This window comes from Ursus maritimus, unplaced genomic scaffold (assembly GCF_017311325.1).
Source record: "Ursus maritimus isolate PB19 unplaced genomic scaffold, ASM1731132v1 scaffold_19, whole genome shotgun sequence".
NCBI lineage: Eukaryota > Metazoa > Chordata > Mammalia > Carnivora > Ursidae > Ursus > Ursus maritimus.
Genome location: NW_024424341.1, coordinates 42,507,116 through 42,530,358, shown reverse-complemented (window position 1 = coordinate 42,530,358; position 23,243 = coordinate 42,507,116). Strand labels below are relative to the sequence as shown.

General features: G+C 46.9%; 1 protein-coding gene across 1 annotated transcript; it reads left to right on the top strand.

The window, feature by feature from the left end:
- Window positions 1-2,266: 2,266 nt before the first annotated feature.
- On the top strand, window positions 2,267-11,589 carry LOC103677246 (zinc finger protein 345-like). Its single transcript, XM_040633788.1, has 3 exons — window positions 2,267-2,510; window positions 4,877-5,003; window positions 8,667-11,589. Exons 1-3 carry the CDS (start codon window positions 2,478-2,480, stop codon window positions 10,982-10,984), a joined length of 2,478 nt encoding a protein of 825 aa, XP_040489722.1. The 5' UTR covers window positions 2,267-2,477; the 3' UTR covers window positions 10,985-11,589.
- The last annotated feature ends 11,654 nt before the right edge of the window (window positions 11,590-23,243 follow it).

The window sequence follows — 23,243 nt, the reverse complement described above, 5'->3', positions numbered from 1 at the left end:
CTCAGGGCATGATCCCGGGGTCCTGGGATCGAGCCTTGCATGGGGCTCTCTGCTCTGCTGCGAGCCTGCTTCTTCCTTTCCCACTACCCCTGCTTGTGTTATCTCTCTCACTGGCTGTCTCTCTCTGTCAAAAAAAGTTTTTAGGGAAGACGAAACTGTCTCCCTCCAGGCTCCAGTACAGGGAGACTGTAAATGTACAGACTGTAATGAGCAGCAGAGTGAAGGGTTCCAGTTGCACACATGCTGAGTGCCTCTGCAGTGATCCAAGCCTTATGGGACTGGAGTTCCAGGCTCTCGACTACTGAAGGGTTCCAGTTGCACATATGCTCAGTGCCTCTGCAGTGATCCAAGCCTTATGGGGCTGGAGTTCCAGGCTCTCGACTGCTGAAGACTCCACAGAAGCCACCTAGCCAGCTCCTTCTTTTGCTTCCAAGTCTACATCCAGAAGGAGTCTGTTAGACGCAGGTGGTTCCCTGCGCTAGCCACCTACAAAAGCGAACAGACACCAAACCTGGAGCGAATTCTTGTAAAAACCTCCAGGGTAAGAAATGGCAATGGAACCTAAGAACACCCAATCACAGAGAAGTAGGCTTTCTGAAATGGGCAATTCCTTATGTTCTAGACAATCATATACTTCTTTGCTTGGATTCTTGTTTTTTGTCTACAAAAGCTTGACCCCTAGTTTCGTTTGGTGCTGCCTGAATGGATTTGCTGTTTCCTCAAATAAGCTCTTTGGGAAAAAAAAAAATTATTTTTGGTGCCAAAAAGGTGATTTTATTAAAGCATGGGGAAAGGACAGGTGGGGAGAAAGAGCTACCTTTTGGAAATTTTAATGTAGATCACTTTATCCTTTAACAGAACTGATAAAAATAAAGACCCAAATGACTCATCTTTGCTCAGTGGTGTTCTTATGGACAAGGGTTTTCTTTGCACCCAGTGTAAATACTATATGGAGTCCCCTCGTCTTATAAACTCCCCTAGCCTTGTTCCCATTACACCTGCCACATTCTAACACCGACTTCGTATTTCTGCATTCATGTTTCCTGTCCTTCCTTGAACATACTAAAAGCCACACGAAGGCAGGAGCGCTTCTTTTGTGCTTGCATGTCTCCCATACACCAATCCAAAGTTCCTGAAAACTCAGTATGAACTCAATGCACGTTGGGTAGAACAGTGAATAAATATGACATTTGCATTCTCCTTTCGGTTTAACTTTTCCGGTTGCTCTAAATGTCCCCTTTACTTCTCCCTCCAAAGTACTGTGAAAATTAGTAAAGGAAGCCCCATTTAAAATGGAGTCACTTGGCCCTGAATGGGGAGCTCCCTCACAGGTAGGACATGTATAATCAGCAGGAGGAAGGAAGATACTTTTTATCTTTTTTTTTTTTTTAAGATTTTATTTATTTATTTGACAGAGAGATAGCCAGCGAGAGAGGGAACACAAGCAGGGAGCGTGGGAAAGGGAGAAGCAGGCTCCCAGCAGAGCAGGGAGCCCAATGCGGGGCTCCATCCCAGGATCCTGGGATTGGGCCCTGAGCTGAAGGCAGACCCTTAACGACTGAGCCACCCAGGCGCCCCGATACTTTTTATCTTGATAAGGGAGGATGCTTTCTTGGTAGGATTGTAATCTTCTTTTAAGGAAAGAAGGGATGATCTCTCCTGTCCCAGCAAGGACACACTAACCTTGGCATGCAGGCAATGAAACACTGCCAGGACCTCAGACGCTTTTCTTGAATGACCTTTTCTTGAAAGCCACCCTCTCTAAACTCCTTCTAAGACCTAATAAAAGCTGACTTTCCCTTTTTCTCTTCAGACTTGCTTGTGGTTGGCCACGGTGTACTTATCCCGAGTTGAGATTCCTCTGTTCCTGAAGAAACTCGGTTTGCTAGTAAAATAACTGGCTATTTATACTTAAGGTTGGCAGTAGTATGCCTCAGAGTTTTCAAGAATGACAGAAGTCACATTGTGATGATAAAAAGCTTCACCAAGTCCAGGCACGTTGGTCCAGCACGGTGACCCGCTCTGTGTGATTCCATCTTTTCCTGGACTTGTGAAGCCCTCTCCTAAGAGGTCTCCGAGGTGATGCCTGTCTTTTAGCTTTTACTGACGTGTAGGGAGACCTAAGCGCGGAAGCCCAGGGCGGAGGACCCCTTTCTGAGACCGCCAGAGCTCCGGGAGCCACACCCCCCGGAAGAGCCTGGCCTCTGAGGGCGCAGTGCAGCGCAGAGCCAATGAGGGAAGGGGACACGGCCTTCCTAGCCGAGCGCATCCTCTGGGGGCGGGACTTCCGCTCTCATCCCCCGCTGGCGGTCTTTTAGCCTCAGGTTAGGTCCTTTTATCCGCTAAGGTTCCTGACCGCGGGTTCCGGCCCGGGGTGACTGACGGTGAGGACGCGAGGGGAGGCGCTGTCCTCGCCGCACACCGTTGAGTCCGGGTGTCCGTTCCCTTCCGGCCCCGCTGCCGGCCCACCGAGTCCGATGGCGGCGGCCGCGCCCAGGGACCCGGCTCAGGTAAACGCTCGTCCCCGCCCTCCCCGCCGTCCCCCCACGCAGACCCGAAAGGCCCGGAGCGGGGCGCCTGCTCGCGTCCCTGCAGCCCAGGCCCCGGTGTCCGGGACAGGGAGGCGCCGGAGGGCGGGGGCCCGTGTGTGAGCGCCGGCGTGCTGGCTGCGGGAGCGGGCTCGGGGCTGAGGGGCCGGCTGGGGCAGAGGCTGGAGGCGGTCTGCGCCCCCAGCGGGGAACAGCACGTCTCCCTGCCTTGTGTCAGCAGCAAGGTGCGGCGCGGCCAGCGAGGCCTGTCCCCTCGCTGCCTGAGCAGTCCATGTCTCATGGCGGTAACGAGAGGTGGTCTAAGCCAGGTGTCAATAGGCTTTCCCTGGCCGCAGAGACGAGAACCCGCGGCGGGGGTGAGCGAGGAGGCAGGGAGCGCAGGAGGAGGGAGTTGCAGTGGTCGCTGGTATTGTCCACGGACTGCTGCCTTGTGCACCTTGGATGCTGGAGAACTGGTTGACTACTGGTCTACCTTCTGAGAAGGTCTAAGGCAAATTGTAGGTGTTGCAGGTGGGAGGAGAATGGGGGGAGTGAGGGAAAACCCCAGGACTTTTGGTCTGTGAACCTTAAAAATTGCTCTTTTACCCTCAGAAGTGGGTTTATATGGAAAGGAAAGTGAACTACAATTCGGAGTAACCAAGCTGAGCCAAAACAGTAGGCCAATGTGGAGAACAAAAGAAGGGTAGTCTTTTTAAAGGGGAAAGGGGCAAAGTTGGGAAGGCTGTTGTTATAAACTACGAGTCCACTGGAGTAAGGTGGGAGTTGTGGCTTCTCATTGGCTGAGCTGTTGCTTGGGATGATCAGGAAATCGTGTATTTTGGCTCTGTGCTAGTGAAGTAGTATCCCCACATAAGGTCAAGTCTGTCTCTTCCTCTGTGGTCTGCAGTTGGTCACTGTGGCAGTGCCTGAGAGCTCCCTATGCTGCAACCTCCCAAGTCCATAGTAGTGAAGGTTCCAGTTGTTAATTTTCATAGTTCCTAGCAGCTGAAGGGATGGAAACTCCCGTTACCTGGATTGAGGGTAATGTGGGTTGATTTTCCTTGGGGATGTCGTACATTGTGTTGACATTGTTTACAGCCTCAGATGTGTCAGAAAAGCGTGAGTCATGGAATGAACTAGGGAGCTGGACAGCAACGTTTGGGAAATTAAGGGAAAGTTTCAAGATGGACAGTTTGAAAAGTGATGGCTGTTGTGTGGACCAGGGCGGAGATTTGGATCACAGTTAGGAAGGAATGCAGAGTGTAGTGGCAGTGCTGCTAGTAGGTCTCAAGGATGTGCTCAAGAATGGTTCTCTTGCACAGCCCGTGGTGTGGTTGATGGGCATTGTTGACATGGGAGAAAGAGAGAGAAAGATCTGGCAGATGATGTCCAGGGTTCCTTGGGGTGATTGGAAGAGATGGCTGAGGACATCTAAGATTGAGACAGGGTGACAGTGAGGTTGGGGGCTGCTCTGTATTCCGTGTTCTAGGGCTTCACCGGAATTTTGTGGTCAGCTTTTATGGTGTCTGGAGTGTTTCAGAGTCTTCCTGCTAGAAAAGCTCTGGGTCAAATGTTATTTGTGGTTTGCTGTGCCTGGCAGGGAGAACTCGAGGACTGGGGTTTTCACAAGTTTCAGTGGAGGATGGTTGGTTCCTGATTGTGTAGGGACAGCATGGGCAGCAGGGAAGTAGAAGAGGGTCTACGAGTATTCTGTGTTGACTGTGGTTGTGAGTGTCTGTTACTGAAGCGAGGATTAGAGGCAAATAAGGAGGGCTTCTCAGTAGCATTTGAGGCTTTCCCTCAGTGGGGATCCAGGAGAATACTGGGGTGATTCTGGAACCTGCTTGAGTTTGTCAAATATCCTTTGGGTGTCATGTGACAAGTACAAGTGTGAGACAAGGGAGAATCCTTGGGTGGCGCAGGAAGGTGTGGGAGTTCATCCTGGGGTCTGAAGACGTGAGAGCGGTACAGTCTACAGAATCCTGTACACATGGAGAGAAAGCGTGAGCTAAGGGCCTCAGGGCTCTGGTATTGAAGGCTTCCTGGGAAAGCAGGGACTATAATTGTCTGCCTTGAGGGCACAATCTGGGAGACTCCCCGGGAATATCGTGTCAGAGGGATGGGACCTTGCAGGCCAAAGCCAGAGTCTCGATTGCGTCTGCGTGTCCCCGTGCCTCTGTTTGCTGTGGACTGAGCACAGTGAGTGATGGGAAGGTGAAAGGAGAGCGGCATTTGTGGCACCAGGACCTGGTATTTATTTTGAGGTGGGGAGACTGGGGTAGATGTGTGGGGGATTGGATTGTGGGTTCTCAGAATGTTCACGGTTTCATCTGTTCCTTTCATGAAAGGGTGGTGTGACCTTTGAGGACGTTGCCGTGTACTTCTCCTGGAAGGAATGGAAGCTTCTTGATGAGGCTCAGAGACGGCTGTACCACCATGTGATGCTGGAGAACTTTACGCTTATATCCTCACTGGGTAAGAGCCTCAGCCTCCCCTTTGACCTGGACTAGACTCTGTACTCCCGCTTCCCCCTCTCCATTGTCCAGGGTAGGTTTGTCCTTCTCTCGTGTGGACTGTGGGCACTGCTTGGTTCCCCAGCTTTCTGGGTAGTTGCTTTTTTTGCTAGCTCTCAGTTGTTGGTCTGCCCTTTCCTCTGCCCTGCAGGCCCCATATCCTTTGTGCTGAGCCCTGATCGGCTAAGATTAGAGGTCAGTGGTCATGCAGTGAGGCTGATGGATTGCACCTTGCTTGCCCTCTCCCTGGCTGGGTCCGTGTATCTAGATCCATGGCTTTTGGATGGCGTAGGTGTTGACCCTTCCCTTAGATGATATTTCCTTGTGCCTGCCTCTGCCTGAAATTGGAGGCATTGGTCCTGTCACTACTTTAGTGGACCTTGGGCTACTTCACAAGAATGTGCTGTATGGATCTTTTTGTAATGTTTACCTCTCTTCTGCCTGCCCCTCTCCTTCAAGTTTGTGACAAGTGTTTGAGAAATCAAATTGTATTATTAAAAGTATTGCATAATGATTTCATGTACTTAAACATTATGAAGTTATTACCAAAATGAAGTTAATCAACACAGCCATCACTTGGCATAGTTACTTTTTTTATTGGTGGTGGTGAGAAAGCTTAGTATCTACCCTCTTAGCAAATTTCAGCTCTGCAGTGCAGTATTAAGTGTAGACATGCTGTATGTTAGTTCCTCAGAAGTGTATCATCTTGTAAATGAAAATGTGTATCCCTGACCACCATCTGCCCTCCCCCTCATGTGCACACGCGCTCCCTCGGTCTCTCTCTCACAAATAAATAAGTTAAAAAAAAAAAAAAGGATATCCATGTAATTAGCATAATGTTTTCCAAGTTCATCCATGTTGTGGCAAGTGGCAGTGTTGCCTTTTATATGTCTGAGTTTTCCTGCACATATGTGTTTACTAAACGTTCTTTTTTTTGTGTGTTTTTTTTTAAGATTTATTTATTTGTCAGAGAGAGACAGAGAGCGCGCGCGCACACGCAGAAGCAGGGGGAGTGACAGGGAGAGGGAGAAGCAGGCTCCCCGCTGAGCTAGGAGCCCAATGTGGGACTAGATCCTAGGTCCCTGGGCTCATGACCTGAGCGGAACACACACACTTAACCCACTGAGCCGTCTAGGCGTCCCATGTTTCCCAAATGTTCTTTGTCACATTACTATTTTGCTTAAGATTTTTAAGTTGTTTTTTTTTTGGTTTTGTTTTTGTTTTTTGTTTTGTTTTTTAGCGATCTCTACACCCCATGTGGGGCTAAAACGCACAACTCCGTGATCAAGTGTCTCATGCTCTACTTACTGTGCATGCCAGGGCCCCAAAATGTTCTTTGTGTCTTTAAACCCTGACCCACACCTAAAGATGTTGCTGTATATCGGGTATTATGAACAGTACTGCAGTGGATACGGAGGTGCAGATAGTTTGTGGAGATACTGATTTTGTTGCCTGGGGATACACACATAGCTAGAAGTGGCAGTGGTGGAATATATTGCAGTTCTGTTTTTAACTTTTTGTGTACCCTTCCTAATGTGTCCCATCATGACTTCCTAATGTGTATGCCCAGCAAAGGTATTCAGGGATTCGCTCTTTTCCACATCCTCACCAACTGGTCTTGTCTTTTTACTAGCCATTGTAATAAGTACAAGGTGATACCTTGTGTTGGTTTTCATTTCTCTGATGATCAGTGATTGTGAGCTCGTGTTGGGCCCTTGAACATCTCCTTTTCCCTCTTTTGTGTTTCTTTGGCTCTGCTGCAACTTTTTTTTTTTTTTTTTAAGATTGTATTCATTTATTTGAGAGAGAGAGAGCAGGATGGGGGGAGGGTCAGAGGGAGAAGCAGAGTCCCTGCTGAGCAGGGAGCCGGATGTGGGACTCCATCCTGGGACTCCAGGATCATGACCCAAGCTGAAGGCAGTCGCTTAACCAACTGAGCCACCCAGGCGCCCCCTGCTGCAACTTTTAAATTTAGTATAGTCCTACTTGTTTGCTTTTGCTTTCGTTATATAAACTTTGGGTGTCCTGTTCAAAAAATCATTGCCAGCAGAAAGGTTGAAGAGGCTTTTCCCTCTGTTTTTGCTGGGAGTTTTAGGGTTCAGGTCATAGGTTTCAGTCTTCAGTCAATGATACGTGCATTCCAAGGGGTGCTGTAAGATGGGGATCCACTCTTACTGTTTTTTCATTTGTGTACTGAGAGTTCACAGCAGTAGGAAAGAGGTTATTTTTTCCCCCAGTGTAGTTCTTGGCATAATTGTCAAAGAGTAGTCGACTGTGTATGTGTGGCTGTCCTTACAGGCTTTTCATTCCATTCCATTGTTCTGTTTTGGATTGTATAGCTTTGTAATCTAGTTTGAAATCAGAAATGTGCTGCCTAAAGATTTGATCTTCTCTCTGAAGATTGCTTTGGCTTTAGGCTTTGGTTGACTTGGTGGCAAATAGTCCAGTGCCCTCTGTGGAGCAGGAAGCTGGAGGCTCTTCTGAGCAAGGACTGCAGTGGCACCCACCCTGTGGCTGGCGGAGATAGCCCCAGCCCTTATTTCGCACCCATCACCCACGGCTCTGCCAGTGGAGTCTCCAGCCGACTTTTCTGTGTGCTTGTGCCCTCTCTTATGCTCCTCTGTATACTAGTCTGTCTTAATTGGACTGTTGAGCCCTCCGAGGCTAATGTCATTCATGGACAGCTGTTGCATTGATTTTCCTTGGGGCTTAGGGTGGTATCTCTGATTCTACCTTGCTGCTGATAACAGCCCCGTGGGACATTTTTCTGTGTCTGTTGTGTCCTGAGTAGCACTGAGTAACAGTGCTGGCGGTCCACTTGGCCTGTTTTCGTACAGTCTTTCTATCTTCCTGGTACCCCGAAGTTGCTCAGCTAGGGCTTACAGGGAGGAGTGCTTTGTGTATCAAAGCATGGCCATGCTCCAGACATGACCAGGTGCGCTCATAGGGAGCCTGTCTGTCATGAGTGGCAGCCGGCAACGGTGTGATATCCGACCTGTGTTAGGTCATACCGGGCACCTTTGTTTGTTCAGTCAGAGTTCGGTGCCATTGCCGATGGCCACACCCCGTTTCTGTCTTTCCTTCCTTGCTGTTGACATTTTTGTGTCAAGTGGATTCTACCTCTTTGGTAATTCCGTGAATGCCAGTACAGGGATAATCCTTGCATCTCAGGCACCCATGTCCCACCTATTTCTGTCACTGCTCTTTCTGTGTACCTCAGTGTTCACCCCCAGACATTTTGAAATGAGATATTCACATGTCCTTAAACTCCCCTTGACTGAAGTCAGTTTCGTGATACTGGATTGTGCCGCAGCCTTTTACTCAGCCAGACACCAGTAGCAGAAACGCTTCTACACAAACCTTTGGGCTGAGAACAAGTTGCAGACCCTGGCTTGCTTTCTTGTGTCATACCCTAGGTTTTTGTCCTTCTAGGCTGCTCTCCGTAATACTTTGACCAGTTGGGCCCAGTTACGCACAGTGGCCACTCCTTCAGTTGAATTCCATCTCCTTTGTGTGGAAAAGCACGCCGTACACTCCTGCCTAGATGAATCGGGTGCATGCGTGTGATGGGCTCAGCCCCTCGCGATAGTCAACACGAATTTCACCAGCGTTTCTTTGCCTTCAGGTTGCTGCTGTGGAGCAGAGGGTGAGGAGGCACCCTTTGCACAGAGCACTACTGTAGGCGCGTCACAGGCCGGGACGCCCACGGCAGCTGTGTCTTCCCGGAAGACCCACCCCTGTGAGCTGTGTGGTCCAGTCTTGAGAGACATTTTCCACTTGGCTGAGCACCAGGGAAAAGGAAACAGCCAGAAACTGTTGAGGTGTGGGGCATGTGGGAAACAATTTTATTTCAGTGCAAAGTCTCAGCCGCAGCAGGAACAGCACCTGGGAGCAAAACCCTGCAGAAGCTGTGTGGACGGGGCCTCTGTTGTGAAGAGCTGGGGATTCCATGGTTCAGGAAAGCCCTTTACCTGTGGAGAAGTTCAGAAGGACTTCCTCTCTGGCTCCGTGCATCTGCAGCCAGAGGCCACTCACACTGGGGAGAAGCCACACACGATCACCCAGTGCAGGACAACTTTACAAAGCAGGAAAAGTCATCATCCTCGGGGAGAATGTAAGAAAGCCTTTGGTCCCAAACACACAGATACTCAGGACCAGGGTGTCCACTTTGGAAGACAGTCCGTTGTGTGCAGTGAATGTGGGAAAATATTCAGGTACAAATCCTTATTTGCTATACACCAGAGATATCATACTGGAGAAAGATACGAGTTTGGGCAATGCGGAAAATCCCTTAGGCAAAGATCAACCCTGAATGAACATGGAAAGAGTCACAGTGGATCCAGGCAGCCCACGTGCAGCAGATGTGGGAAATCTTTAGGTCGGAAATCTGTCCTCATTCACCCCCAGAGATGGCACAGTGGAGGGAAGAGTTATGTTTGCAGTGGATGTGCAAAATCTGATAGCTGTAGCTCAGAGATGATTACCCGTAGGGTTGAACCTGGGGAAAGCTCTTACAAGTGTCGTGCCTGTGCAAAATCTTTTCCCTCTATGTCTACCCTCTGTTATCATCAGAGATCTCATGCAGGAGAAAGACGGTATGAGTGTAGTGAATGTGGGAAATCTTTTACCAGTAATTCTGCCCTCCGTTCTCACCAGAGAGTTCACACTGGACAAAAGCCTTATACATGCAATGAGTGTGGGAAATCTTTTGCTGGCAGTTCTGCCCTACGTTATCATCAAACAGTTCACAGTGGAGTAAGGCCTTACGAGTGCAGCGAATGTGGGAAATCTTTTGCTGGTAGTTTTATCTTACGTTATCACCAGAGAGTTCACACTGGAGAAAGGCCTTATGAGTGCAGTGAATGCGGAAAATCCTTTATCCGAAAAACTAGCCTCAGTGTACACATAAAGGTTCACTCAGGTGAACGGCCTTATGAGTGTAATGAATGTGGGAAGAATTTTACTGCCAGTTCTGCCCTCCGTCATCATCAGAGAGTTCACACTGGAGAACGTCCTTATGAGTGCTGTGAATGTGGGAAATCTTACACTGCTCGTTCTGCCCTCCGTTCACACCAGAGACTTCATACTGGGGAACGGCCTTATGAGTGCCGTGAATGTGGGAAATGTTTTACTTTCAGTTCTGCCCTATCTTCTCATCGGAGACTTCATACTGGACAAAGGCCTTATGAGTGCTGTGAATGTGGGAAATCTTACACTGCTAGTTCTACCCTCCGTTCTCACCAGAGACTTCACACTGGAGAACGGCCTTATGAGTGCCATGAATGTGGGAAATCTTTTACCAGTAGTTCTGCCCTCCGTTATCACCAGAGACTTCACACTGGACAAAAGCCCTATAAGTGCAGTGAATGTGGGAAATCTTTTATCACTAGTAATCAACATCGTGCTCACCAGAGAGTTCACAGTGGAGAGAGGCCTTATGAATGCAGCGAATGTGGCAAATCCTTTCCCCGTAAAGGTAGCCTCAGTGTACACAAAATGGTTCACTCAGGTGACCGGCCTTATGAGTGTAACGTATGTGGGAAATCATTTATTGCTAGTTCTGCCCTCCGTCGTCACCAGAGAGTTCACACTGGAGAAAGGCCTTATGAATGCCATGAATGTGGGAAATCATTTACTGCTAGTTCTGCCCTCCGTTATCACCAGAGACTTCACACTGGACAGAAGCCTTATCAGTGCAATCAATGTGGGAAATCTTTTATCACTAGTAATCAACATCGTACTCACCAGAGTGTTCACAGTGGAGAGAGGCCTTATGAATGCAGTGAATGTGGCAAATCCTTTCCTCGAAAAGATAGCCTCAGTGTACACAAAAAGGTTCACTCAGGTAAACGGCCTTATGAGTGTAATGAATGTGGAAAATCATTTACTGCTAGTTCTGCCCTCCACCGTCACCAGAGACTTCACACTGGAAAAAGGCCTTAGAATGCCATGAATGTGGGAAATCTTTTTATCAGTCATAATGGTTTAGATATCATTACAGTCTACACAGTGCATGAAGGATTTAAAATAGCACTGTGAGGCAGCCACCTACCAGAATCCAACTTTGTTCACCTGAATATCCACAGTGGAGTGACTTCTCCTACGTTCCGGCTGTTTTTGTTAAAATTCAGAACCTGCACTGTGCTTTCGCTGTGAATGCAGTCATTGCAAGATGGAAGTCACTGTCAGTGTCTGTGGCAGATGTCCTTTCACTTCTGCCATCTGGCAGTTCCCAATAATGTGCATAAGTCACCACCCCAACATGGTTAATGATGCAGACCTGTCTGCTTTTTCATTTGCTCATCTAAAGTGTGGGTAACTGGAACTCCTCGTTCTGTTCTACGTTATGGCATGGATGAGACCCAGTGTTGATCCACAGTGAGTGATCTGAGTTCTGGGTGGTGACTGGCACAGGAAGGCCAAATCCAATGGGGATGTTGTTGGTCTCGTGATGCTTTGATGACTCTGCAGCTTCCAAATCACCACACAGGACTTGAGTGCCACGTGTTGCTCTGATTTATGCATTAGTAAATGCCGTCTTTGTTTAATTACGTTTAGTCTTAGACATTGTGTGCACTCTAAGGGGTGGTTTCATTTTTTTTTTAAAGATTTTATTTATTTGACAGGCAGCGAGAGAGGGAACACAGGCAGGGGGAGTGGGAGAGGAAGAAGCAGACTCCCAGCAGAGCAGCCTGTTGTGGGGCTCGATCCCAGAACACCGGGATCACGCCCTGAGCCGAGGGCAGAGGCTTAACGACTGCGCCACCCAGGCCCCCCTCTAAGGGGTGATTTCAAAGCAGGATTGTGCTTTCCCATCATGAAGGAAAGAGCAGAGTGCATTGCATCCCAAACTTGCTGTGTCTCTGAGCTGATAATCGCAAATAAATAATATCGACATACATATATATATGAATACTCCAACTTGTGTGTGAATTTGCATTATAACCCAAGACCTTTGTGATGGACTGAATTGTTTACAGTCTCAGATGTGTCAGAAAAGCGTGAGTCATGGAATGAACTAGGGAGCTGGACAGCAACGTTTGGGAAATTAAGGGAAAGTTTCAAGATTGAGGGTTTGAAAAGTGATGGCTGTTGTGTGGACCAGGGCGGAGATTTGGATCACAGTTAGGAAGGGAATGCAGAGTGTAGTGGCAGTGCTGCTAGTAGGTCTCAAGGATGTGCTCAAGAATGGTTCTCTTGCACAGCCCGTGGTGTGGTTGATGGGCATTGTTGACATGGGAGAAAGAGAGAGAAAGATCTGGCAGATGATGTCCAGGGTTCCTTGGGGTGATTGGAAGAGATGGCTGAGGACATCTAAGATTGAGACAAGGTGACAGGTTGGGGGCTGCTCTGTATTCCGTGTTCTAGGGCTTCACCGGAATTTTGTGGTCAGCTTTTATGGTGTCTGGAGTGTTTCAGAGTCTTCCTGCTAGAAAAGCTCTGGGTCAAATGTTATTTGTGGTTTGCTGTGCCTGGCAGGGAGAACTCGAGGACTGGGGTTTTCACAAGTTTCAGTGGAGGATGGTTGGTTCCTGATTGTGTAGGGACAGCATGGGCAGCAGGGAAGTAGAAGAGGGTCTACGAGTATTCTGTGTTGACTGTGGTTGTGAGTGTCTGTTACTGAAGCGACGATTAGAGGCAAATAAGGAGGGCTTCTCAGTAGCATTTGAGGCTTTCCCTCAGTGGGGATCCAGGAGAATACTGGGGTGATTCTGGAACCTGCTTGAGTTTGTCAAATATCCTTTGGGTGTCATGTGACAAGTACAAGTGTGAGTCAAGGGAGAAGCCTTTGGTGTGGGGCAGGAAGGTGTGGGAGTTCATCCTGGGGTCTGAGGTCGTGAGAGCGGTACAGTCTACAGAATCCTGTACACATGGAGAGGAAGCATGAGCTAAGGGCCTCAGAGCTCTGGTATTGAAGGCTTCCTGGGAAAGTAGGGCCTATAATTGTCTGCCTTGAGGGCACAGTCTGGGAGACTCCCTGGGAATATCGTGTCAGAGGCATGGGACCTTGCAGGCCAAACCCAGAGCTTCGATTGTGTCTCCGTGTCCCCCTGCCTGTTACTGCTGTGGACTGAGCACAGTGATTGATGGGAGGTGAGAGGAGAGCAGCATTAGTGGCACCAGGACCTGGCATCTATTCTGAGGTACGGAGATGGGTAGATGTGTGGTGGATTGGATTATGGGTTCTCAGAGAGAGAATGTTCATGGTTTCATCTGTCCCTTTCATGACAGGGTGGTGTGACCTTTGAGGACATTGTTGTATACTTCCGTCCTCATTCATCCTCAGAGATGGCACAGTAGAGAAAACTGTTTGCAGTGGATGTGCAAAATGTCTTAACCGTAGCTCAGTATTGATTACTAATAGGGTTCGTCCTGGAGAAAGGCCTTGTAAGTGTAGTGACTGTGCCAAATCATTTACCACTATGTCTGCCCCCCATTATCATTAGAGAGCTCAGAGTGGGGGAATACCTTATGTGTGCAGTGAATGTGGGAAGTCTTTTATCGCCAGGACTGGCATCTTTACTCACTAGAGTTTACATTGGAGAAAGGCCTTTTGTGTGCATGACTGTGGAAGGTACTTTTTCCAGAAAAGCAACCTCAAGATTTGCTGAGGTGAATGACCTTAGAAGTGTAATGGTTGTGGGAAATGTGTTATTTTTTAAAAGATTCATTTATTTGTTTTATAGAGGGAGAGAACACTGAAGGGTTGGGCAAATGGAGAGAATCTTCAAGCTGACTCCTGTTGAGCCTGGAGCCAGAATCGAGCTTGATTCCATGACCCAGGAGATCATGACCTGAGCCGAAACAAAGAGTTGGACACTTAACCAGTTGAGCCACCTAGGTGCCCCAAATGTGGGAAATCTTTTAAGTAGAGGGCAGCATTCATTCACTACTAGAGAATTCATGCAGGAGAAAGGCTTTTGAGTGCAATGAATGTGGAAAATCTCTTACTGGTCATACTACTTTTAATTATCATCAAAGAGTTTACACTGGAGAAAGGCCTTAGGAGTGCTGGGATGTGCAAAACCTTTCAGCCAAAGCTCCAGTCTCCTTAAAGCAAAAAGTACGTAGTTGATACGTCGTTAGGAGTGATATTATGAACTGAATCTTTATGTTTACTAAAATTCATAGGTTAAATTCCTATACTTCAGTGTGATAGGATTAGGAGTTGAGGTGATGTCTTTGGGAGGGAATTGCAGTTAGAATATGTCATGAGTGTGGAGCCCTCACGAATGGGATTATTGTCCTCATAAGAGTTCTGAGAGAGTTTGCTTCCTCTATCATGTAAGGACCATTTTTGAAGATAATCTATAAATCAGGATCTCACCAGACACAGAACTAGACCCTATAAGGAGTGTAACGCCAGATATCCAGCCCCCAGGACTGAGAAATAAATTTGTGTTTTTACAAGCCACCTAATTTATGATGTTTTTAGGGCAGCCCGAGGGAAGACAAATGTGAAGAATATAGGTGATCGTTTGGCCAAAGATACGGTTTTAGAAAAATCAGAATTCATACTGGGATAAGGTGAATGACACCATTCCTTTATCCAGTCATCTCTATTCATTCCATATTGGAGAGTTGACATTGCAGAAAGGCTTTAAAATAACACAGAAGGTGATGTTTCCTTACTTTGTGTAATTCCAATGGGGGAGAACCTAGTGAGGCAGCCACCTTCCTGAATTGAACTTTGTTCACCTGAATGTCTACGGTGGAGTGACTTCCCATAAGTTCCAGCTATTTGGGGAAAATTTAGGAGGCATTGTGCTTTCTGATGTGTGCAGAGTCCTTGCTAGATTGAAGTCACTGACCGTTTCTGTAGCAGAAGTTTAACTTCTGCCACCTGGCAGTTCCCAATAATGTACATCAGTCACCATCCTAACATACTTAAGGATGCTGAGCTCTCTGGTTTGTCATTGTTGATGGAAATTATGGACAACTGGAACTTCTCATTCCCTTCTAAGTTAAGGCATGGATGTGACCCAGTATTTATCCACAGTATGTGATCTGAGTTCTGGGTGGTGTCTTGCAGAGAAAAACCAAATCTCTTAGGGATGTTGTTGGTCTTTTGGTGCCCAACTTGTCAGGTGGGGCCAGGGCCTTGCCCAGAAGGAGGGAATGGGGGTAGGATTCTGTACAGCAACTTGGTGAGGTCTTTTCCTTTGCAGACCCAAGTGTGAGTGTGGTCACATCTCAATTGGGACAGTAAGAAAGGGGTTGAGCCATGTGGGGAGCAGGGTAGAACATGCCGGTAGACCACCATGCTAGGTGGGAGGGCAGGGGTGGTTCATGGGGACTGGAGTAGACACCTGGAGGGAGCACGCCTGGGGATGCGATTTAGGCGGGACCCTATGGGCTGAGTTTCCTTTCTTCCTCTGGAGGCAGATTTCCCACTGTGGGTCCCTAAGGCAATGCCCTGCCTAGAGCTCCAGCTGCTCTTTCCCCAGATGTCCCCTGAGGGACACATCACAGACCATGTGGCCTGGAGACGATGGCATGTACAAATGGTATTCAGTCTTTGAGCCAGTTAGGGACTCAATCTCCATAGCAATTATGTTTCAAAATATATTGTTAAGAGATAAATTAATAACACGAAATGAACCATAGATCCAGAAAGCTTAGAGAACGCTAAGCAGGATAAATGCCAAAAAATACCCCAATGTAGGCATATTATTTTCAACTTCCTTGAAATCATAAAGTTTTGAAAGAAGCCTGAGGGAAAAAATACCTTAGCTCCAGAAGAACTAAGACTTACATCCATCCTCTCAGAAACCATGCAAGCAAAAAGGGAGAGGAGTTAAATATTTGAAGTTTTGAGAGAAAAACTGATCAGGCTAGAATTCTGTTCATTGCAAAATTATCCTTCAACAGTGCAGGGCAAATAGGCTTTCTAAAAGAAAAACTAGGGAATTTGTTGCCAATAAACCTGCCATCTTAGTCCATTTGGGGTGATATAACAAAATACTAGAGGCCAGGTAATTTATTATAAAGATAAACATTCATTTCTGACAGTTCTGCAGCCTGGAAGTCCAAGATCAAGGTGCCAGCCTGGGTGAGTTCTCTGGTCAAGATCCTTCTCCTGGTTCATAGTTTGCTTTTCTTTCTGTGTCCTTCCATGATTGAAGAAATCAGGGATCCTGGTGGAACCTTTTTTTTTTTTCCTTAAATTTTTTTTGAGAGGGTGTGCGCACTTGCAAACTGGGGGAGGGGCAGATGGAGAGGGAGAAGCAGCTCCCTGCTGAGCGGGGAGCCCAGTGTGGGACCTGGATCCCAGGACCCCGAGACCATGACCTGAGCCAAAGGCAGATGCTTAACTGACTGAGCCACCCAGGCGTGCCAGTGGAACCTCTTTCAGTAAACCCATTCATGAGGAGTCCAACCTCATGACCTAAGCACCTCCCAAAGCCCCATCTCTTAATAATATCACATTTTGGGGTTAGGATTTCATCATATGGATTTGTGGAAAGGGGGTGACAATGAGCTCTTCCATGCAAGAATTGTTAAAAGAACTTGTTTAGAGATAAGGAGAATGATACAGGTCAGAAATTTGGATCTACATAAAGGAAGATCATTGCAGGAGGAATAAGTAAAGGTCAAATAAAAAGTATTTTTCTTTTATTATTATTTTAAAAGTTTGATTTATTAGAGTGGGGTGAGGGAGGCAGAGGGAGAGAGATTCTCAAGCAGACTCCCCTGCTTAGTTCTGAGCTTGATCCGGGGCTCGATTTCAGGACCCTGAGATCATGACCTGAGGTGACATCAAGAGTCAGATGCTTAACTAACTGAGCCAGCCAGGTGCCCCTATTGTTATTACTATTTTTAATTTTAAGTAGGCTCCACACTGAACATGAGGCTTGAACTCATGACCCTGAGTTTAAAAGTTGCATGCTCTCCTAACTGAGCCAAAGAGGTGCCCCAAGAGTGTTACTTTTTTTAATTCTTAATGTAACAGAACAATTTTTTTGCAGTAGTAACACCAACAATATATTCTGTTATTTATGATTATCTTAGTGTGTGTGTGCTCTTATCATGCTTTTGTATTCGTGGGATGTATGACATCAATGGTACAAGGGACCGGAGGGGGAAATTGAGATTATTTTGTTATTACAAGGTACTCACATTATCCGTGAAGTGGTATAGTGTTTGAAAAGTATATTTGGATTAGTTGTCAGTGTTTATTGAAAACTCTAGGACAACTAATTAAAAAAGTAAAAAAAAAAGCATAATTGATATGCTAAGAAACAAAGAAACAGAATCATATAAAATGCTCAGTTAAAACCACAAAAAGCAGGAAAAGAGTGGAAGACAAAGTGGAACAACAAAAAAGGTGACAAATAGAAATTGGTAACAAATATGGTATATATTAATCTGACTATATCAGTAATCACTTTTTTAAAAAGATTTTAGTTATTAGAGAGAGTGAGAGAGCACAAGATGTGGGAGGGTCAGAGGGAGAAGCAGAGATTGGGGCTCAATCCTGGGACTCCAGGATCATGACCTGAGCCAAAGGCCTACGCTTAACCAACTGAGCCACCCAGGCGCCCCTCAATAATCACCTTGAATGGCAAAAAACTAGTAAAAGATTTTCAGAGTGGGTCCCAAACCAAGATCCAACTATGTATTGTCTACAAAAGCTGTGCAATAATTTTTACGGCTCTAAGTTTATAGTAATTTGTTACAGGAACAATAGAAAAGGACTAGAAGAACAGACATGCAAAGAAATGAAGTAATTGAGGGGCGCCTGGGTGGCTCAGTCGGTTAAGCGTCTGCCTTTGGCTCAGCTCGGGATCTCAGGGTCCTGGGATCGAGTCCCACATCGGGCTCCCTGCTCAGTGGGGAGCCTGCTGCTCTCTCTGCCTGCTGCTCCCCCTGCTTGTACTCTATCTCTCTGTATGTCAAATAAATAAATAAAATCTTTAAAAAAAATGAAGTAATTGAAAAAGACATAGAGCAAGTCAATGAGGGCTCACTTCTTTATAAAGTTTCTCCCTGTGTGTGACATAGTAGGGTCAGTGTTGGTAAGTAAACTGCTTTATTTACTGTGACTTCATTGCTTAGCAGTACCCATTAACTGTCATCAGGCAAAAGTATAACTTTATATTGATATTTCATCATAAAATTATGCAGGTATGACTAGGTCAGAAATGACCTTAGAATTATAGAGTACAAAAGTCAGTTGGTCACCTGTTTAGCTAGTTGGAAAACATTCAGGTCATTGTGTTTAATGAAACACACCCTTTATCTGATTGTGAAAGTTCTGTGAATGGGAGGTATTGGAAGGATACAGCCCCATCACAGAATATTGCATGAAATTAACCCGATAAATATTTACAAGGTGTGTATAATTTTATAAATATGAGATCATACTCCAAAAATATGAAGGTTTGGAATTAAACAATCTTTTAAATTTCATCACTGGCTTAGAAATACACAAAGATCAGTGGAATAGAATAGAGAGCCCAGAAATAAACTTGTGCATATATGGGTTTGTCTATTTAGTTAGACAAAGGAGCCAAGAATGTACAATTCAGAAAGGATAGTCTCTTCAATAAATTATGTTGGCCAAACTGGGCAGTTACATGCAAAAGAATGAATCTGGGGCGCCTGGGTAGCGCAGTCGTTGGGCGTCTGCCTTCGGCTCAGGGCGTGATCCCGGCGTTCTGGGATCGAGTCCCGCATCGGGCTCCTCCGCTGGGAGCCTGCTTCTTCCTCTCCCACTCCCCCTGCTTGTGTTCCCTCTCTCGCTGGCTGTCTCTCTCTGTCAAATAAATAAATAAAAAATCTTAAAAAAAAAAAAAAAAAGAATGAATCTGGACCCCAGCTTTATACCATAAATGAAAATCAGCTCAAAATGGATGAAAGATTTGAATGTATGACCTGAAACCATAAATCTCCTAGAAGAAAACATGTGGGTGATCTCCTTGCCATTGGTCCTGGTAATGATTTTTTTGGATTTGACACCAAATATACAGTCATGGCTACGCAAGTGCAAACATTTGTCAAAAGTCCATGAATTGTGTATTTAAAATGGGTACACTTTATTGTTTTTAAATTGTGCTTCAATGAAGTGAGAACTAGCTTGTTTAAATGGTCACTAGGATCAACAGCCTAGCCTTCTTGTACAAAAGGGGACCCAGAGAGGTCTGTCTTTTCTTTCTTTCTTTCTTTCTTTCTTTCTTTCTTTCTTTCTTTCTTTCTTTCTTTCTTTCTTTTTCTTTCTTTCTTTCTTCTTTCTTTTTTTTTTTTTTTTTGATTTTATTTATTTGACAGACAGCCAGTGAGAGAGGGAACACAAGCAGGGAGAGTGGGAGAGGAAGAAGCAGGTTTCCCAGCGGAGCAGGGAGCCCGATGAGGGGCTCATTCCAGTACCCTGGGATCATGCCCTGGGCCGAAGGCAGAAGATTAACACTTAACGACTGAGCCACTCAGGCGCCCCGAGGTATATCTTTCTGTGAGAGAATGGGGAAGGGACTTCCCCAATGTCATACAAGTTATGTAAGACCTGAGGCCAGAATGCAGGTCGCCTGACACCCAAGCAGGATTTCTTTCACACACACACACACACACACACACACACACACACACACCCCGTCTTCCACGTAAAGACTGCATCTGACTTCCCTGAATGAACATGGGCACATCCCTCCAAAGACAGGCTCTGGGTCAGGGGCCAAAAGGCAGCTGTCCACTTTCGCCTCCAGGTGACCATGATGCCTGAAGTGCTGGTTGACTTGTCCAGTAGTTTGTGTCTTGAGGATAAGCTCTGCCTGCCAGGGTGGGGAGGAAGGAAAGTAATCCCCCAGGATTCTTTTACCTGGCCCCAGGGCTGGTCTCTGATCACTCAGAGACAGAATCTTGAACATATTCAAGGATGTTGAGGTCTAAGGGGGGCACTGAAAAGAGAACAGTTCAAACATCTTCATTTCTAAAAGTTAGAATTTTTCTTTTCATTTGAATTATCAAGGAGAGAACCTTGCTTTTTTTTTTTTTACAAGCAGGGGGAGCAGCCAAGGGAGAGGGAGAAGCAGGCTCCCTGCTGAGCAGAGAGCCAGATGCCGGGCTCCATCCCAGGATCTTGGGATCATGATCTGGGCTGAAGGCAGAGTGTAAAGATTACTTAAATAAATAAATAAATAAAATCTTAAAAAAAAAAAATACCCACAAAACTCCAGTTTGTCTAAGTGTAAAGAAAGCTCCACTTGAAGGATTGGTTTTTCTTTGCGCTTTTTTTTTTTAGTTTTTATTTATTTATTTATTTGAGATGGGGGGGGCCGAGGGAGGGGGAGAAGCAGACTCCTGGATGAGCAGGGAATCCTATGCAGGGCTCAACGCTGGGCTTGATCCCAGGACCTTGGGATCACGGCCTGAGCTGAAGGAAGTCACTTAACCATCTGAGCCACCCAGGCGCCCCTGAAGGATTGGTTTTTGAAACTCTCAGAATCACTTTTCTTTTCCTCAAATGTGTTGTAGGTTCTAGCTGTGATAGAGTAACAGGGTCTGAGTGACAGCCTGCACAGTGGAGAGCAGAATTATGTATGGGGTTAAGAGAGGAAGCAGAGCCCCAGAAGCAGGCTACTGCAATAGTCCAGGTGAACTGGTTGTTGAACCAGATGGTGGCTGTAGAAGTGATAGGAGGGATTGGATTCTGGGTCCATTTTTAAAGAAGGGCCAAGTAGACTTTTGGATATCGTAGGTGAGGGAGAGAAAGGAGGAGTCAAAAAGAGCCCCAGTCGTTTTGGTCCTAGCAGCCGAAGCAAAGGAAGCTCCATGAACTAGAATGGTGAAGTTGGTAGATGGTTAATTTTCATTGGGACTATCAGGAGTTTTGTTTGGCCCTGTTAAGAATCTATGATGTTTCAGAGAATGGTGAGTGAAGTCATTAAGTAGGCAGCTGGATACACAGGACTGGAAACCTGGGGAGCAGTTCAAGAAGCAGACATTCAAAAGTGGTGGCTATGGTGTGGACCAGGATAGAGCTTTGGATTAACATGGAGGAGGGGGAATTCATGTTATGGTGATGCTCTTAATAGGTTAGGAAGATGGTAAAGAGGACTGAGTCTGTTGCTCAGGCACATGGTTGAGGGTGGTGGGCACAGAAAGATGAAGGGAGGATTGTCTGGCAGGTGACCAAGGCTTCCATGGGATGCGTCATCATGAGACAGTTGTGGAGGCATGGGAGTAATTGAGACAAGAGGACACTGCCAGGTTCCTGCTTACTCACAACTGTACAGAATCAGCATAATTTTGTAGTGAGCTTTGGTGGGGTCTGGGGTTTTTCAGTCTTGCTGGTGGATAAGATCTGGAGCAAAGGTGGTCATCTGTGAGAGTCACTATACCTGGCAGAGGGACCAGTGGTGCTGGGATTTTAATGAAAATTTCTTAGAGAATAATGGATAATGGCTGCTGAGGGGAGAGCAAGTGCAGCACAGAAGTGGAAGAGGGCATGGGTGTCTCAAACTCACATGGAGTTCTAAGTGGTTAATACTGCAGAAAGGTCAGAGGTAGGCTGAGAGGCCTTCAAAGCAGCATTCAGGGCTTTCCTGGGCCGTGGGATCCATCAGAGGTCTGGTGTTGTGCTGGATGGTGTTTGAATTTGTCAAGCACTCTTTGGATGCCATGTGCCAAGCACCTGGGTGAGTCCAGGGAGATGCCTGTGGAGTGGGACAGGGGGAGGTGGTGGTGACGTTAAAATGTGACTTTGGTGTCTGGAGGTGTGAGAAAGTATGGTCCACAGAATGATGTGCATGTAGAAAGAAAGCGTGACCTGATGTCTCCAGGGCCTTGCTATTGGGAACTGAAGATGAAACTGTGAAGCCAGGTTTGGTTGTATCTGAGAGTCATGATCTTGGGGACCCCAGGGTTATTGCCTGGCAGGAGGGTTTGGGCCCTGAAGGCCAGCCCCACTCTTTAGATGGCATCTGCCTACCTGCCTGTTGGTGGTGAGGTCTGAGCAGAGTATTAATGTGACCACTAGGAGGGCATGGGCATCAGTGGGACCAGGGACTGCTATCTCCTCAGAGATGTGGATCTCTGGAGGAAGATGAGTTTGTATTGTGGGACCTCAGAGAGGCTACTCCTGATTTCATCTGTCCCTATCATGACAGGTGCTATGACATTTGAGGACATGCTTATATATTTGTGGGAGGAGTGGGGGTTCCTGGATGAGGTTCAGAGATGCCTGTACCACAATGTGAATCGGAAGAACTTTGCACTTTATCCTCATATCCTCACTGGGCAAGGCACTCATACCCTCCCCGGTGCCCTGATCTAGGCTTCACATCCCCCCTCTCCAACCCTGCTTTCCCCAGAGGGTGCTCTTCCTTCTCACATCAGGACTACGGACACTGCTTCCATCCCCAGTTCCCTGGGCAGGCCCTGTGGTTGATAGGACTGGATTGTTTGCACTGACCTCTTCCCTCCCCTACAGCCCCAACATCTGCTGCCCAGAAGCCTCACAGGGAAAGATTCAGCATCAGTACTCCTACAGTGAGCTGAAGGATCCTGCCTTGCTTGCGTTCTCCCTGGCTGGTGACTGTATTTATGTCCATGGCACGTCTGTACCTTAGGTTTTGCTTCCTTACTTCAGCTGACATCTCCTTGTGCTGGCTTGTGCCAGGAATTACTTGTATTCTCATGGCTGCTGCTATCTGGACCATGAGCTGTTTTTCAAGCCTCCCACTCACTTCTCTTTATAGTGTTTAGATCTCTTTTCTGTGGTCTGTTGTGTGCTGACCTGCCCTGGCCCAGTACTAGCCACTCATCTGGCATTTTTTCCCCCATAGTTGCTCAACTAGGACCTGGAAGAGTTCTTTCCGCATCACAGGTTGGACATGACCCAAGCCACAGCAGGTTGGGCTCAGAGGGGGCCTGGACCTGGTAGATGGCAGCTGGGGGGAGTGTGTTGTCACTTCAGATCACACCAGCACCCTGTCTTGTTCAACCAGGGTTTTGGTGCCATTGCCAGTGGCCGCACCCCAGTCCGTCCCTCCCTCCCTCCCTCCCTCCCTCCCTCCCTCCCTCCCTTCCTTCCTTCCTTCCTTCCTTCCTTCCAAGATTTTATGTATTTATTTGTCAGAGAGAGAGTAGAAGCAGGGGAAGCAGCAGGCAGAGGGAGAGAAGCAGTCTTCCTGCTGAGCAAGGAGCCCAATATGGAACTTGATGGATCATGACCTGAGCCTAAGGCAGAGCTTAACCGACTGAG